Source organism: Rana temporaria, chromosome 1, assembly GCF_905171775.1.
Source record: "Rana temporaria chromosome 1, aRanTem1.1, whole genome shotgun sequence".
NCBI classification, from domain to species: domain Eukaryota; kingdom Metazoa; phylum Chordata; class Amphibia; order Anura; family Ranidae; genus Rana; species Rana temporaria.
The window spans coordinates 291,554,943-291,571,949 of record NC_053489.1 but is presented as its reverse complement, the minus strand read 5'-3'; the positions used below and the strand labels follow the sequence as shown (position 1 = coordinate 291,571,949).

Here is a 17,007-nt window from a genome sequence, read left to right as displayed (position 1 = left end):
ATGTTTCCCTATGAGAGCGTCTTGTAGTGTCCTACACAAGTCGGTCCGACTTTGAAAATGCTCCCTGTACTACTTTTGGTCCTACATTGATCCTACTTCAGGCCCATTGAATATCATTGAAGTCGGACCAAAGTAGTATCCTGTTCATGAAAGTAGGATGGATGTAGGACCAATGTAGGATCAATGTAGGACCAATGTAGCAGAGCAAAGTAGGATGAAAGTAGTGTAGTAGTGTGAACCCAGCCTTAGGGACCAAAAGTAATGGGACAATTGGCTGCTCAGCTGTTCCATAGCCAGGTGTGTTGTTCCCTCATTATCCCATTTGCAAGGAGCAGATAAAAAGGTCCAGAGTTTAATTTAAGTGTGCTATTTGCATTTGGAATCTGTTGCTGTCAACTCTCAATATGAGTTCCAAAGAGCTGTCACTATCAGTAAAGCAAGCCATCATTAGGCTGAAAAAACAAAACGAACCCATCAGAGAAATGGCAAAAGGTATTAGGTGTGGCCAAATCAACTGTTTAGAACATCCTTAAAAAGAAAGAACGCACCGGTGAGCTCAGGAGTAGCCGCAGGAGTAGATGGAGCTGTGTGTAAGAGATGCGTCTTAAAATATTGTTGAATTTTTTAAAGACCTATCTCTATGTTCAAAATCATCAAGGATAACTAGTTTTCTCAATATCAAGAAGGTTTTAAAAGCTAAAAAAAAGCACATCTGCGTTATGGATCAAACAAGATATCTGTTTCACTTGTTGATTGGCAAGAAATCCCTGCAGAGCAGCAGTCTTGGCTTTCTAGTTGGAGGCTGTTTGGATGTCTGTCAAGCAGATTTGTAAGGCTACATAATATGCCAAACCCTATAATTTGCACACCATAGCAAATAGGACTTGTCCTTTAAACAAAAAGTCTTTACTGGTAAAAATGATAGGCCCCTAGACCTTGAACTGGATTGTCTAGATCAGGCATGTCCAAAGTCAGGCCCGGGGGCCAAATGCGGCCCCCTGTTGATTTAATATGGCCCCCTGGGGATTTGGATATATATATTGTTTGTGGCCCCCAGGGCCACAAAAGATATATACTGTATTTATTGACGCTGCCTTGGAGGGGACAGGGAGGGGGCAGGACGAGTGCCGTCAGATTACATGAAGAGAATCTCCTGTTTACTCAGCAGCGTCTCTATTGGAAGTCCCATCTCCTGGGATGCCATTGGACGACTGTTCTGTCTATCATAGGAGGCAGGACTTTGTATTAAAGAGGCCACAGGGTAAAACAAAACAAACTCCTGTTTGTAATCTGTTGGCACTCGTCCCACCCCTTCCCTTTGCCCTCCGAGGCTGCAGATGGGCATCGTTCAGGCTGCACTGATGGCAATTGTAAGGCTGCATTTATGGCACATGTGAGGCTGCATTAAGGCACATGTGAGGCTGCATTTATGGCACATGTGAGGCTGCATTGGTTGCAATGGTGAGGTTGCAATGGTAAGGCTGCATTCATGGCAATTGTAAGGCTGCATTCATGGCAATGGTGAGGCTGCTTTAATGGCAATGATAAGCCTGTGCGTGTTAAACGCTGATAAATACAGTATATCCAAATAACACACCCAAGCTCATCTCTTCACCACACACAGCCACAAAGGCAAGAGAATTCTTGTTGGGCAGTGTATTAGTGCTCAGACGAACACACTTAGGCAGAATTTTAATGGTTCAAAGAATGTCAGGCAAAATAGTCGGCCCTCACGCATGTTCACTTAATCAAATCTGGCCCTCCTTGAAAAAAGTTTGGACACCCCTAGAGGTCTTAGATTACCATTCCTGATTGTTTCAATGAATAAATAATTTTGTGTGATCTTTTAGACTTCTCTGTGCTTCATGTACTTAATAGGAGCAGACCTTTGTGCTGGAAATCATATTACCTATAATGGTAATATACAATTCTTGATACCAGTCCTTTACCAAACTGTCAGTCTGACTGGAACGGAAGGACAGGACTTGGGGGCCTGTTGGGCTAGTGGCCCAAAGTGGAGATACTTCATCAGTCAGACATTGATCAGTGGGAACCTGCAAGCTGTGAAACATGCTTCTCTCTGTATAAACCTGCCATCTCGGCATCAGGCAGAGGGAGGTTTTCCAACATTAATTTCCTTTGCAGCAATGAGATTTAGTACATAATTGATTCTTGACATTTTGCATTCAATCCCTAAACTATATAGATTAATTTATGGACTTGCGTATTGTACAATAAGAAAAAGTTTTAATAATAACGGAGCAATGTATAAGAACCAAGTTAGAGAACAAATCATAAATAGTCAGGTTTAATATCTCAAGCCTCTGAATAATAACTTCGGAATAAATTGTTACTGTTCCCAGTGTGCTATTTATTTATTCATTTTTGTTGCTTCTGTTAGTCTCTCCACAGGCAAGACACTGATTGAGAAAAATTCAGGCGCGCATTACCAGATTCATATTTAATCATAGCATTGAAGAAATGCATTGAGATCATTTATTTGCTTTGCCAGCACAAGCTAAACAGACAGCATTTTTGTGTAGAAAAGCTTTAGAATCTTGGCTGTTGCATGTTGTTTGGTATACATATAACATGGAAAGAGTGAAGAAAGTATATTGTGAATGTCGTTTTTGCTTAAAATTATGTTGTAATTACACAGGAACTGATCAGTGCTTTGCCCAACATAATCAATGACAAGCATGGAAGAAAAGTGCTACTTTATTTGCTTTGCAGACGAAATACTTCACATTTTCTGCCGGAGATAATTGAAGTGCTCAAACAAGGAGATTGTAACACACACAGGTAAGGTTGACATGTGCAACATCTTTAAGAGTATGTATATTAAATATTAATGGTTTCTTTAGGGATGCACATAATGTATCATCTGACCCATAGACCATCTCTAAAATCAAAAGGCAACACAATGGGGGTTATTTACTAAAGGCAAATCCACTTTGCACTACAAGTGCAAATTGCACTGAAAGTGCACTTGGAAGTACAGTTGCTGTAAATCTGAGGGGTAGATCTGAAATGAGGGGAAGCTCTGCTGATTTTATCATCCAATCATGTACTGTACAAGCTAAAATGCTGCTTTTTATTTTCCTTGCATGTCCCCCTCAGATCTACAGCGACTGCACTTCCAAGTGCAATTTCAAGTGCAATTTGCACTTGTAGTTCAAAGTGGATTTGCCTTTAGTAAATAATGGCTTTTATTCATTTCCGACAAGCTAAACACACCAGTGTATCTGACATATTTCAGCACATGCACCGAAATACATATATATTCACATCTATGTGTTGTGGTATGTAGGATGGTCAGGTGAATTAGACAAGGGTTCACCTTTTAAAAAAAAAAAATGCACATCTTTTTGCAGGTAAAAGTTCATTCAATTATTAGTTTTTCCTAAGGAGCCTGCAGATCATTGCACCCAGTAACAGCAGATCACTGGTGCAATGCCTGGCTCCTGCAGACTCTCGGCATAGCTGTCTGCTCATACCTCCAATACAAGCAGGAACATCTATGGACTACGAGGACTCTCACCAGTGCACTCACAGCTTATTGAGAACTACAAGCTGTTGGCCACAATGGATGATGGTACTTGTGGGCATGGCCACACTGTTTTAAAATTGTGACAGCAGGCACAGGGAGAATATCCCCCACCCACTGTCATAGGGAGGGAAATTCAGGGGGCTGCAGATGCTGGCACATGTTCCATCCTAAATATGAGTTGAACATGGAACATGTTCCAAAGCTGAATTTATCCTTTAATGTTACAGGAAAAAAGGTGATAACTGCGCTAACTACGTGTTACTGTGTATTATACCACTTCTATTTCAACAGTGAATATTCAATATTAATAAAGTGCCATGATGTGCTTAGAAAAATAATCTGTGAGTGGAATATTTTTTACCTAATTTTATTAATGAATAGCAAATATATTGCCCAATGATGGCTATTTATTATATGAGATTCTGAGATAAACTAGCACGGATGTTTAAGAAGTACATTTTGGCATACCGATTGGAAAGTGTTTTAGATTGATCCCTACAGGGAGTGCAGAATTAATAGGCAAATGAGTATTTTGACCACATCATCCTCTTTATGCATGTTGTCTTACTCCAAGCTGTATAGGCTCGAAAGCCTACTACCAATTAAGCATATTAGGTGATGTGCATCTCTGTAATGAGAAGGTGTGTGGTCTAATGACATCAACACCCTATATCAGGTGTGCATAATTATTAGTCAACTTCCTTTCCTTTGGCAAAATGGGTCAAAAGAAGGACTTGACAGGCTCAGAAAAGTCAAAAATAGTGAGATATCTTGCAGAGGGATGCAGCACTCTTAAAATTGCAAAGCTTCTGAAGCGTGATCATCGAACAATCAAGCGTTTCATTCAAAATAGTCAACAGGGTCGCAAGAAGCGTGTGGAAAAACCAAGGCGCAAAATAACTGCCCATGAACTGAGAAAAGTCAAGCTTGCAGCTGCCAAGATGCCACCAGTTTGGCCATATTTCAGAGCTGCAACATCACTGGAGTGCCCAAAAGCACAAGGTGTGCAATACTCAGAGACATGGCCAAGGTAAGAAAGGCTGAAAGACAACCACCACTAAACAAGACACACAAGCTGAAACGTCAAGACTGGGCCAAGAAATATCTCAAGACTGATTTTTCTAAAGTTTTATGGACTGATGAAATGAGAGTGAGTCTTGATGGGCCAGATGGATGGGCCCGTGGCTGGATTGGTAAAGGGCAGAGAGCTCCAGTCCGACTCAGACGCCAGCAAGGTGGAGGTGGAGTACTGGTTTGGGCTGGTATCATCAAAGATGAGCTTGTGGGGCCTTTTCGGGTTGAGGATGGAGTCAAGCTCAACTCCCAGTCCTACTGCCAGTTTCTGGAAGACACCTTCTTCAAGCAGTGGTACAGGAAGAAGTCTGCATCCTTCAAGAAAAACATGATTTTCATGCAGGACAATGCTCCATCACACGCGTCCAAGTACTCCACAGCGTGGCTGGCAAGAAAGGGTATAAAAGAAGAAAAACTAATGACATGGCCTCCTTGTTCACCTGATCTGAACCCCATTGAGAACCTGTGGTCCATCATCAAATGTGAGATTTACAAGGAGGGAAAACAGTACACCTCTCTGAACAGTGTCTGGGAGGCTGTGGTTGCTGCTGCACGCAATGTTGATGGTGAACAGATCAAAACACTGACAGAATCCATGGATGGCAGGCTTTTGAGTGTCCTTGCAAAGAAAGGTGGCTATATTGGTCACTGATTTGTTTTTGAATGTCAGAAATGTATATTTGTGAATGTTGAGATGTTATATTGGTTTCACTGGTAAAAATAAATAATTGAAATGGGTATATATTTTTTTTTTGTTAAAGCGGTTCTCCACCCTAAAGTGGAGTCCCGCTGATCGGAACCCTCCCCCCTCCGGTGTCACATTTGACACCTTTCAGGGGGGAGGGGGGTGCAGACACCTGTCTAAAGACAGGTATTTGCACCCACTTCCGGCCACACGCTACGGGCGAAAGATGGGCATTCCGTCACATCCCGTCTGTCGCCCGTTGTGTGCTGGGAACACTCGGCTCCCAGCACACAGCGTGTGAGCCAATCGGCGGGCGCAGCGCGACTCGCGCATGCGCCGTAGGGAACCGGGCAGTGAAGCCGCAGCGCTTCACTTCCTGGTTCCCTCAGCGTGGATGGCGGGGGGAGCAGCAGAGTGACGAGCGATCGCTCGTGCTCTGCTGCGATCGGCGCTGGACTCCAGGACAGGTAAGTGTCCTAATATTAAAAGTCAGCAGCTGCAGTATTTGTAGCTGCTGGCTTTTAATATTTTGTTCCCATGGCACATCCGCTTTAAGTTGCCTAATAATTATGCACAGTAATGGTCACCTGCACACACAGATATCCCCCTAAAATAGCTAAAACTAAAAACTACTTCCAAAAATATTCAGCTTTGATATTAATGAGTTTTTTGGGTTCATTGAGAACATGGTTGTTGTTCGATAATAAAATGAATCCTCAAAAATACAACTTGCCTAATAATTCTGCACTCCCTGTATGAGTGGAGTGGAGTGGTTATCCCTTATATGAACCAAAGGCACATATGTAGTTTCTGGGGAGTGACCATTTCAGAAGGTGGTGGTGTCTTCACAAGTTGGTGGATAAGTAGCTTTATTCAGTCACGGATGAGGAATTGAGCACACGGATTAGTGGAATTTCCTCACAAGGGAGACCTGCACAGATAATTAGGGCAAGGATCAGAGGAATTTTCTCACAAGGGAGACCTGCACAGATAATTAGGGCATGGATTAGTGGCATTTCCTCACAAGGGAGACCTGCACAGATAATTAGGGCACGGATCAGTGGCATTTCCTCACAAGGGAGACCTGCACAGATAATTAGGGCACGGATCAGTGGCATTTCCTCACAAGGGAGACCTGCACAGATAATTAGGGCACGGATCAGTGGCATTTCCTCACAAGGGAGACCTGCACAGATAATTAGGGCAAGGATCAGAGGAATTTCCTCACAAGGGAGACCTGCACAGATAATTAGGGCAAGGGTCAGAGGAATTTCCTCACAAGGTAGACCTGCACAGATAATTAGGGCAAGGGTCAGAGGAATTTTTTCACAAGGGAGACCTGCACAGATAATTAGGGCACTGAATATCAGTGCATCCCCAACAGTGGCCATCAGTGCTGCCATACAGGGGCCATCAGCATCTGCTCACCAGTGCTGCGTATTAGTGCCAACTCATCAGTGTCCATCAGTGTAGCCTGATCAGCGCACATCAGTGAAGCAGAAAAATTGCTTATTTACGACATTTTCAGACAGAAGCTTTTTTTAATTTTTTCAAAATGTTTGTCTTTTTTTTGTTTGTGTTTTTAGCAGAAAATAAAAAAATCCGGTGACGATTAAATACCACCAAAAGAAAGCTCTATCGGTCTAAAAAAATCATAAAAATGTCATTTGGATACAGCGTTGCAATTGTGACAATCATTGAAATTGTGACAGCGCTGAAAGTAAAAAATTGGCCTGGGCAGGAAGGGTGTAAAAGTGCCCAGTATTGAAGTTATTAAAGGCTTATGCCTTTTTTTTAATAATAAACATGATACGCTTACCTGCTCTGTGCAGTGGTTTTGCACAGAGCAGCCCTAATCTTCCTTTTCTTGTGTCCACCACCGGCGCTCATGGCGCCTTTCCCCTTGCCAGGTGCCCCCATAGCAAACCACTTGCTATGGGGTTACACGTGTGCTCTCTCCCTAGCCCTTGCATGGCCCCACCAGTGCTCCCTCCTCACTGCCTGTGATTGACAGCAGGAGGAACCAGTGGCTACTGCTGCTATGTCTCAGCCAATGAGGATTGAGAAAGCCGCTACACTTGTGCACATTGCTGGATCGGCCTCGGATAAGTATTTGGGGGTAGATGCTGCACAGAGAAGGTTTTTTACCTTCTTACATAGAATGCATTAGGGTAAAAAAAAATGCTTTTACAACAGCTTGAACCCTTTAGTTTGAATGGCATTTACCATGTGTTACATTCATCTTGTGTGTGTATATATAAACTTCTTTAATTTATCAAAAAGAGAGAAAACATGTTTTGCTTTTTAGACCTGTGATATTTTAGTAAAATGTTTTGACATACAGTATAATTCATAAGACAGGAGTTGATGTCACTGTATAATGGTGGTTAACCTGTGTCACTGATATCGCTGTCTCAGTTGATTCATTTTAGGTTAATCTATGCCATGCTCCAGCTTGCAGAGACTTCAGCTTTTACTGAGTGGTGACTTACCAGTACAGAAAAAGATAATTTGTGATGCTGATTCTTTATAGCACATTGACGTTTACACATGGATAGTTCTCAGTGCAAAGCACATATAAGTGATGCATCATTTAAGCACATGCTGCTTCCCCACCATGTTGGCTTTTTTAATGTCACACAATTTTTTTTTTTTATTGAGCTAAATAGGCAAATTAATGCTATATTTTCATCTGAAAATTAATATTTAATTTAAATGTACTTGTGCTTATTGTTTTATTCTTCATTATGACTGATACTGAAGATTCCTCAGCCGTTTTACAGTGAGGGAAAAAAGTATTTAATTGCCTGCTGATTTTGTATGTTTGCCCACTGACAAAGAAATGATCAATCTATAATTTTAACTGGCAGGGAGGGGGTTAACAGGGGTGATCAAAGGGTTACATGTGCTCCTATTGAGTGCTTTCTAACTGTGTGGGATGTGCTTTGACTGGGGGAAGACAGAGATCCATGTTCCTGTATAGTGCTCTTCCTTGTTTACATAGGCAGACCACCGTTCTGCCTCTTCTCAGAACGATTGTGAGGTGCCAGTGAATAGGGATGAGCTCCGGCGTGTTCACACAGTCCACGTGCAGAGCCAGCCAGAAAGTCTGCACGACGCTGCGCTAACCACAGGCAGGGAGACTTTTCCCGATGCTCGGCTGCAGAGATCGGAAAAAATTGTCTCCCTGCCTGTGGTTAGCGCAGCACCGTGCAGAATTCCTGGCAGGCTCTGCCCGTGGATTGTGCGAACACGCCAGAGCTCATCCCTACCGGTGAACATCGGGTCAGCAGGACCTGCTGTATGGCTCCCGCTGTGTCCAATACCAGTGGGAACGTGTCGCAGGCAGCGCGCTTCCCAGACTCAGTGCACAAAACCACATACACTTGTATCAAATTTCGTCTGGTTCCTGCTGAACAGATCCAAATTTTGATCTGTGTGTACAAGAAATGTGTTACTGGCAGAATTACCAGATGAAAATATAGGGGAAAAACCTGTCTATAACAACAAAAACCTGGGGAATGCCCAGGGAAAAACCAAGCCTACTTACCGACCAACTTGCAGAAAACCAATTAACCTGTCCACAGTATGTGTTAAAAACAGGGGTTCAGTCTGCACGCATTTGCAAACGCATGCAAAAACCTGTCTATTACATTTTTATTTTTAAATACCACTTTAACTTGGATCTCTTATAAATAATATACATATACACATACTGTGGTTCATTTATTTATAAAATGAGAATAAGAAAATTGTTACTTACTTTCACCAATTAGGTGCCAGGTGGCACATTCAAAATAAAAGGTAATAGGTCACTACTGGTAGTTGCTTTTGGCTGGGCTCTCATTTACCAGTTCTAATAACTGATCAGGTTATACGTTTGCTGTCCCTTTCTCTTTACAGCAAAAAGGATCCCGAGTTGAGGCACAGAGAACTACTAGAAGCTGTATCAGGACCCTTGCTAAAGTACCTTAAGGAGAACATTAAAGACTTGGTTCTACAGAATGCTATGTGCACCATGATTACAAATATTTTACTGTATGCAGTGGGAGATCCACAGCCAGTCATGTCTGCCATTGCCACTATAGCAGAAGAAGATTTTGTGCCAGGTGGCACAGATGGAGAGGTATGGGTTTATCTTTTTGTCTCTGTTCTAATTGTTTCATTAAGTTTGTCCCCTTCTGATCAGGGAAATAAGGACTTTTTATCCAGGTTTCTTTGCTCTGATTTGTGTCAATGGCAACAGTTTGACTAGTTTGAGACACTTCTGAGATCATTCAGAACTTGCTGGCACCTGCATTTTGCCTGCAGTTTAGCGCCTTTTGATCTTCATTTCACCTGCTTCAAACAAGTTTTGCATTCCCATGGACTTGTATAGCCCTTTCATGACTAAGCCTATTTCTGACATTTGGGCCCAGATTCCCAAAGGGCTTAGGACGGCGCAGCGCCATTTACGCCGTCGTAAGTCCTAATCTGGGCCATCGTATCTATGCGACTGATTCTTTGAATCAGTTACGCATAGATATCCATTAGATCCGGCAGGCGTAAGTCTCTTACGCCGTCGGATCTTAACTGCAATTTTTTTTTTGGCCCGCTAAGTGGCGCTTCCGTCGATTTCCCTGTCGAGTATGCAAATTAGCTAGATACGCGAATTCCCGAACGTACGCGCGGCCGACGCAGTAAAGTTACGACGTTTACGTTATGCTTTTCCCGGCGTAAAGTTGCCCCTGGGTCTATGAGGCGCAACCAATGTTAAATATGGCCGTCGTTCCCGCATCGAAATTTGAAAAGTTACGTCGTTTGCGTAAGTCGTCCGTGAATGGGGCTGGACGCCATTTAGGTTCACGTCGAAACCAATGAAGTCCTTGCGACATCATTTGGAGCAATGCACCCTGGGATATTTTACAGATTGCGCATGCGCAGTTTGTTCCGCGCGGGAACGCGCTTCATTTAAATGCTACACGCCCCCTACCCGCCAAATTAGAATTTTGCTGGGTGATTTACGTTACGCTGCCGCAACTTTACACGCAAGTGCTTTGTAAATAAAGCACTTGCCTGAAAAACTTGCGGTGGCGTAACGTAAATCAGATAAGTTACGCCCGATCTACGAGAATCTGGGCCTTGGTGTTTACAAGTTAAAATTCGTATTTTTCTCTTATCGTCCATGGACAGACACAGCTCCTTAAATCTTGACAAGTGGGTTATGTTCCCTGTTTACAGGAGAGGTCTAGGCAGAAACATGTTAGATAATTAAATACATGTTACATTAACAGAGTTGAACAGCCCCACCTAGGGGGCGGTACCTCCAGACATAACCCTCCTCACTGCAGCCTCAGTTTCGTTCTGCCTATCAAAGGAGAAGGACGTATGGCTCCCTTTGGGCCCAGCGCCCTGAGGAAAAGTTTTTATTTTATTTTATTTTTGTCTTTTGACTTCTGTCAACTATCAGCTGAGAGACAGGCTGGATATTATAGATCCTTGTAGTCTTCTCAGTCCGGCCAGCGAGCGTGACCACACCTTTGCAAAGAGGCTTGGTCTGCCACGACATGCCCCATGACTCCTGGGGTGGCCAGTGAGCCTTGCTCCAAGGTCCGCACATGACTGGGCTGTGGTGTGCCTCACTGACAGTGGACCGGGCCGAATGCTACCTCCATTGCGGTTGTACGCCTGTTTGGAATGCGTCAGTGAAGTTGTCGCGTGGACGGGTAAGTACAGTCCCTCCCTCTTAGGTGGGGTGGTACGGCTGAGCATTCCTGGGGTTTTGATATCCTTCCCTGCTCCCTTTTTCCCTCTGCTGTTTCATTGCTGTCGGGGTGGGGGGCACATTGCTGAGGGACTGTGCGCTGGCCTATGTGTTTTTTACTGCTGGGGGTCCTCTTTTTCTGGAGGTTTTGTGGCGCTGTGCAGCCTTTTTAGATTTTCACTGTTTAAAGCGGGAGTTCACCCATTTAAAAAAAAAAAAAAAATCTCCCCTTAGCTTCCTGCTCGTTCGGTCTAGGGGAATCGGCTATTTATATTAAAATAGGTGCAGTACTTACCCGTTTTCGAGCTGTATCTTCTTCCGTCGCTTCCGGGTATGGGTCTTCGGGAGCGGGCGTTCCTTCTTGATTGACATTCTTCCGAGAGGCTTCCGACGGTCGCATCCATCGCGTCACTCGTAGCCGAAAGAAGCCGAACGTCGGTGCGGCTCTATACTGCGCCTGCGCACCGACGTTCGGCTTCTTTCGGAAAATCGTGACGCGATGGATGCGACCGTCGGAAGCCTCTCGGAAACCTGTCAATCAAGAAGGACCGCCCATTCCCGAAGCCCATACCCGGAAGCGACGGAGAGGATGCGTCTCGTAAACGGGTAAGTACTGCACCTATTTTAAAATAAATTGCCGATTCCCCTAGTAATAACGAGCAGGAAGCGAAGGGGGAAAAGTGCCCTCTAAGGGTGAACCCCCGCTTTAAATTGCGGCGTTTTGCCGCCATTCTGGCGGCTCTGGAGCCATTTTTTGTGTGATTTTCAATTCCTATTGAAAATCCTATTGGTGGCCATTTTGTTGTAGCCGCGCTGTGATGCAGCATATTATTGCGGTCAGCCATTTTCCTGTGGCCGCGTCAGGCTCCATATGCTGTGCCTGGCGGCCATATTGCCTGAGTCCTCGGCCTCTAGTGCTGATTCCTACGGCGTGCGGCGCCGTTCGCCTCACACAGCACCACTGCAGATTACCTCAGCTACCTCACGGTTTTCTCCTCACACACAGCTGTGTGCTCGGGCAGTGGTGCTGAGCAGGCTCCCCCCGGTCAGCGCAGCAGGAGTGGTGGGTTTTTGTTCAGGTCTGAACTGGGCCCTGGGAGTTTTTCCTTATAATGGTGTCAGTATCTGGCTATGTGAAAATATATAATAATTGCGCTAATTACTAACTTAATTAATGATGCCAACCGTGCTAGACAGTGATTAAAGCTCTGAGTATAATAACACAGAAAAACAATATAGGAACAAATCCACAAAACATGTCCAATTGTGCTTGAGATGTGCACCAGTGGTTCAAATGAAAACAACACCCAGTTCAGTGTAGTGATAAGAAAAAATCCGATGTGATTACAAACACACTCCTGCTTCACAGATAAGGGATCTCCTCCACATAAACACCGCTCATGGAAAAAAAGAGAGAGAGAGACAACTCATAGCGCAGATGGTGAGGCACCAAAAAAACATGAGATAATTCTCTAGCAATAGCACACTCACGATACCGCCGTTCAAACAATGCATAGATAACCAGTGCACCGATCCTTCATAGAGCGGCTCAGCTGATGTATCATCTCCTCATTCGGATCCACTATCCGTCCCGCTCGTAACTCCTCCCCCACGCGTTACGTCAATGGTCACTTGACTTAATCATGGGTCAGTATCTGGCTATGGAGTCAGTATCTGGGTCCTTCCTCAACATGCTGGTGATGGCACTTTTGTGCCAGGGTGGGGGCGGACTGCGGACGGGCGGGGATTAAAAGAGTCCCCCCGTTATCCCCTGGGGAATGCTCTGTTATGGAGCCGCGGACCAGATACCTGGGTCGGTGCAGGATAAGGCATTATGGGTGCACTTCTAACTGCTGTACGGGACTCTCTTCAGCTGGATAGTGCAGCTGGGTTTCCGCGGAGGGCTCGGGTCTTTTTTAGTTCACAATTCAGACTGTTCTGTGTAGGTTTTTTCCTTCTGTGCCCTTCTTTGATAATTTCTTAGATGAGGAATGAGGAAAGCCGCTGAGGGCTTTTGTAGTCCCTCACCGCCGGGCAGTTCAGTGCCCCTTTGAGGAGAGCCCTTTCAAGAGGTGGGCTTCTTCTCCGGTGGTGGACCCTCCGGGTGTAATGTATAGGTGACCATTCTCCCTATTGCAGGAGGCCCCGCTTGTATGGATCTGACTGATAGCAGATCTGAAGTATTGACCCTTTCCATGTTTACCATGCTGGGGTCTGACTTGCGGCCTATTTGTGGCCGCTACTCTGGGGTCTCAGTCACTCACGGAGTGAGCATTTTGCACCAGACAGTGGAGGAGCGCCGACTCTCCCCCGAAGTTATTAGGCTAGCGGACCAGCTGGTCTAGGGCCTCATATAGGTCTGTGATGTTTTGTTGAATGCAGCGCCCTTGTTATCCAGGGCTTCTGTTTCAGAATGGGTTTATGCACACGGTGGTGTAGTGGTTAACTCCATTACTTGGCAGCAAGTGTGACAGACACTGACACCAATCTGCCTGGAGCTTGCATTGTCGTTCCCTGTGTCTGCGTGGGTTTCCTCCGGGTACTCCGGTTTCCTCCAAGGGCATATGTGCATACACCTACATAATATTCATACACACTGTGTGTGTATTATTTATGGGCAACCCTCCCAGGCAGTCAAAGGCCCAGCTGGGGGTCTAATCCATCCCTGGGTGCGTAAGCCGATCACGCCGGCACCCAAATCCTGCGACTATGTAGCCTTCCTTCCCTGTCTCTAGGTGGGGGGGGGCTTGCAGTTTCACAATTCGGTGAAACCTCCCTGCTCTCCGACCAGTGGGTCTGCAGGGTGGTCTCTTCAGAGTACTAGATCGTGTTTCCTCCTATCCACAGAACAAAGTTCTTTCCTCGTGTCTTCCTCTCCCGGCCCGTCGGTCTGCCTTAGGCAGTGTGGGAGTTGATAAGCTGCAGGGTAATTTTACTTTTTCTGCAGGACAAGAGGTTTGGGGTTTTCTATCGGCCTCAGGCCCTGAATACCTTTGTGAACGTTGGGTAGTTCCGCATGAAATCCATTCGTTTGGTAGCTGCGCTCCATCCGAGGCACGTCCTGGTGTACATGCATGTCCCGTTTTGCGCATGTCACAGTGTTCTTTCTGTGCTTCATGGTGAGAGAGGGCTCCCTGTTGATCTGGCGTCTGCACCATGGGTTTCCAGCTAGGAGCTCGCACTTATCCTAACTTTGTTGGCTACTTGGACGACTTTCTTCTGAGGGCAGTTTCTGTCTCAGACCTAGTGGATGTGTTGTTTTCATTCAGACCCTCCGAAGATTCGGGTGGGTGTTAAACATTTGGGCCAGAAGGTGTAGCTCAGTGGCAGCAGGCCCGCCTTCCATGTGTGTGACCCAGGGTTCAAATCCTGGGCATTCTAGGTTCCGACTCAGCGTTGGAGTATCTAGGCGAAGGTCCTTCTTCCCCCTGGAGAAATTGCAGACGCTTCAGTCTGCGGGGAAGGTGGTTTTCTCTCCCGGCACCTGCTGGTCCGGGGCCTGTGGGTAGCCTCCTTCGAGGCGGTACTGTGTGTCCAGTTCCACACTCGAGTTTTCCGGGGGAAATACTGTCCAGGTGGTAAAAATCGCTTGTCTCTGAAATCATCAGATTCCAGTGCGCCACCTAGTCAGAGTCTTTCTGAGTTGGTGACGGAGATCCCCGACTCTACGGTCCGGGAAGTTGTTTCTTTTTTTTCAGTGGTCGGTGTTTACGACGGATGCCAGCCTCAAGGGTTGTGAGGGCACCTGGGGGGTCCCGTCGGCTCTGAGTCGCTGGACTTGAGTGGATCTGTGGCCACACCTCCCTGTATGTGCCTGCTTTCGTCTGGTCTCGGTAGTTACCCAGGGTCGGGCCTGGCTTGTGCCTGGGTGGGAGACCGCCTGGGACTACCAGGTGCTGTGGACCCTGTCTACCGTTCATTGTCCTACTATTTTAGGCGATCAGGCTATGCTTCTCCTCGTAGTCGAAGGAGGTTGCAAGGTCGCCCGATCTGGTTTCAGCCGGCCAAAGCCATGACTTCGGTCTACCTTCAGGTATACCAGCAGGCAGACTACTGGAGTCGCCAGATGCTGGACCAGGGCGACTGGTCTTTGTGCTTGGGGTTTTTCGGCTCCCTTGCAGGTAGGTGAGCCTCACAGGGCATGGATCTCCTGGCTGCTCGTCTCCACCGCAAGGGTGTCAAAGTTAGTGGCCAGGTCTAGTGATCAGGTACAGAAGCGTCAGTCGCGCTGGTGGCCCTGTGGGGTCTGTATCAGCAATTTTTTGCCGTTCCGCCATTGTAGTTGCTTCCTCGGCTGCTCCACAGTGTGGAGGCTTAGGAGATCCCGATGATTCTAATCGCTCCAGCTTGGCCTCGGTGTCCTTGGTTCGCCGATCTTGGGGCGCCTGGTAGCGGAGGTACCCTGTCGGTTGCCAGGGCGGGAGGTCCCTCTGTCTGGAGGTCCCATACTTCATCCTGTTGTACAGTCACTGATTTGCTCAACATGGCTATTGGAAGCCAGACTTTAAGAGACCGGGGTCTGTCTGACTCAGTCATCTCAACAATTCTGAGGGCACGGTAGTCTTCTTCCGGAGGATCTACCGTCGCGCCCGGCAGGCTTACATCTCTTGGTGCGAAGAGATGGAGTGAAGTCCACGGACGTACTCGGGTGTCCAGGGTCCTGCTGTTTTTACAGCTTGGAGTGGATCTCAAAATTGCTTAAAGCACCGTTTGGGGGCAGATTTCAGCCTTGGCTGTGTTCTTTCAATGGCCTTTTTGCGGCCCGTTCCCTGGTGGATCCCTTGTTTGTGCAGGGGGTTTGCCATATACTTTTCCCTCTTGGCCCATCTCTCCCCCCATGAGTTTTGACTCTGGTGCTCTCGGTTCTTCTGGAACCTTCCTTTTGGAAACATCTGAGAGATTTTCTCTTGACACTATCTCAGAAGGTGGCCCCTTTAGTGGCCTTTACCTCTATTAGAGGGGTTTCTGAGTTGGCGGTCTTGTCTTACAAGCTGCCATGCTTGATCCTCCATAAGGATTAGGTGGTGGTGCACCCGAGACCTTCCCTTCTTCCGAATGTGGTTTCGGCCTTTCGCCGGAATAAGGACATTGTTCTCCCATCCTTCTGTCCTCGGCCGGCGCATCCTACGGAGGTTACCTTTCATACTTTAGATGTGGTACGCGCTTCGAGGGTGTACCACCCTGCTTCCGCTCCGTTTCGGAGATCGGACTCTCTTTTGTGTCTGTGTCTGGTCCACAAAAGGGCCTGTCGGTCTCGTCGACTACCATTTCTCTGTGGATCAGGTAGGCTGTCATACAGGTCTATGCTCTTAAGGGGCGGGCCCCCCTTTATGGTCACGGCACTTTCGACCAGGGCAATTCCTGTTTTGTTTTGTTTTTTCGACATCATGCGTCGGTCTCACAGGTGTGCGAGGCGGCGACTTGGTTGTCCGTTCACGCCTTTTCCAGAATTTACATGGTTGCTGTGAGTGCATCTTCTGATGCTTCTTTCGGCCGCTAGTTTTTGCAGGCGGCTGTTTAAAGTTGCACCTCCTCCATTGAGGAGCTCTGCTTGTTTTGGGGTGAAATTAAAATTGGTTTTACTGATGTATTTCCCACCCCTCGTTTTTGACACTGCTTGGGGACGTCCCACTTGTACAGATTTAAGGAGCTGTGTCCGTCCATGGACGATAAGAGAAAATAGGTTTTTCTGTACTCACCGTAAAAACCTTTTCTCTGAGTCCATGGACGGACACAGCACCCACCCCTCCTTTTTAGGTTTGTACTGCTTGTTACGAACTGAGGCTGCAGTGAGGAGGGTTATGTCTGGAAAAACCGCCCCCTGGGCGGGGCTGTTCAACTCTGTTATTGTAACATGTATTTTATTATCTAACGTGTTTCTGCCTAGTCCTCTCCTGTAAACAGGGAACCTAACCCACTTGTCAAGATTTAAGGAGCTGTGTCCGTCCATGGACT

General features: G+C 46.3%; 1 protein-coding gene across 1 annotated transcript in view; it reads left to right on the top strand.

Moving 5' to 3' along the window:
- PUM3 (pumilio RNA binding family member 3) overlaps window positions 1-17,007 on the top strand; it is a 104,403-nt gene that overhangs the window by 74,571 nt on the left and 12,825 nt on the right. The window contains exons 14-15 of the mRNA XM_040357323.1: window positions 2,660-2,802; window positions 9,213-9,435. Coding sequence (XP_040213257.1) covers window positions 2,660-2,802; window positions 9,213-9,435 — 366 coding nt within the window. The remainder of the gene's footprint in view (window positions 1-2,659; window positions 2,803-9,212; window positions 9,436-17,007) is intronic.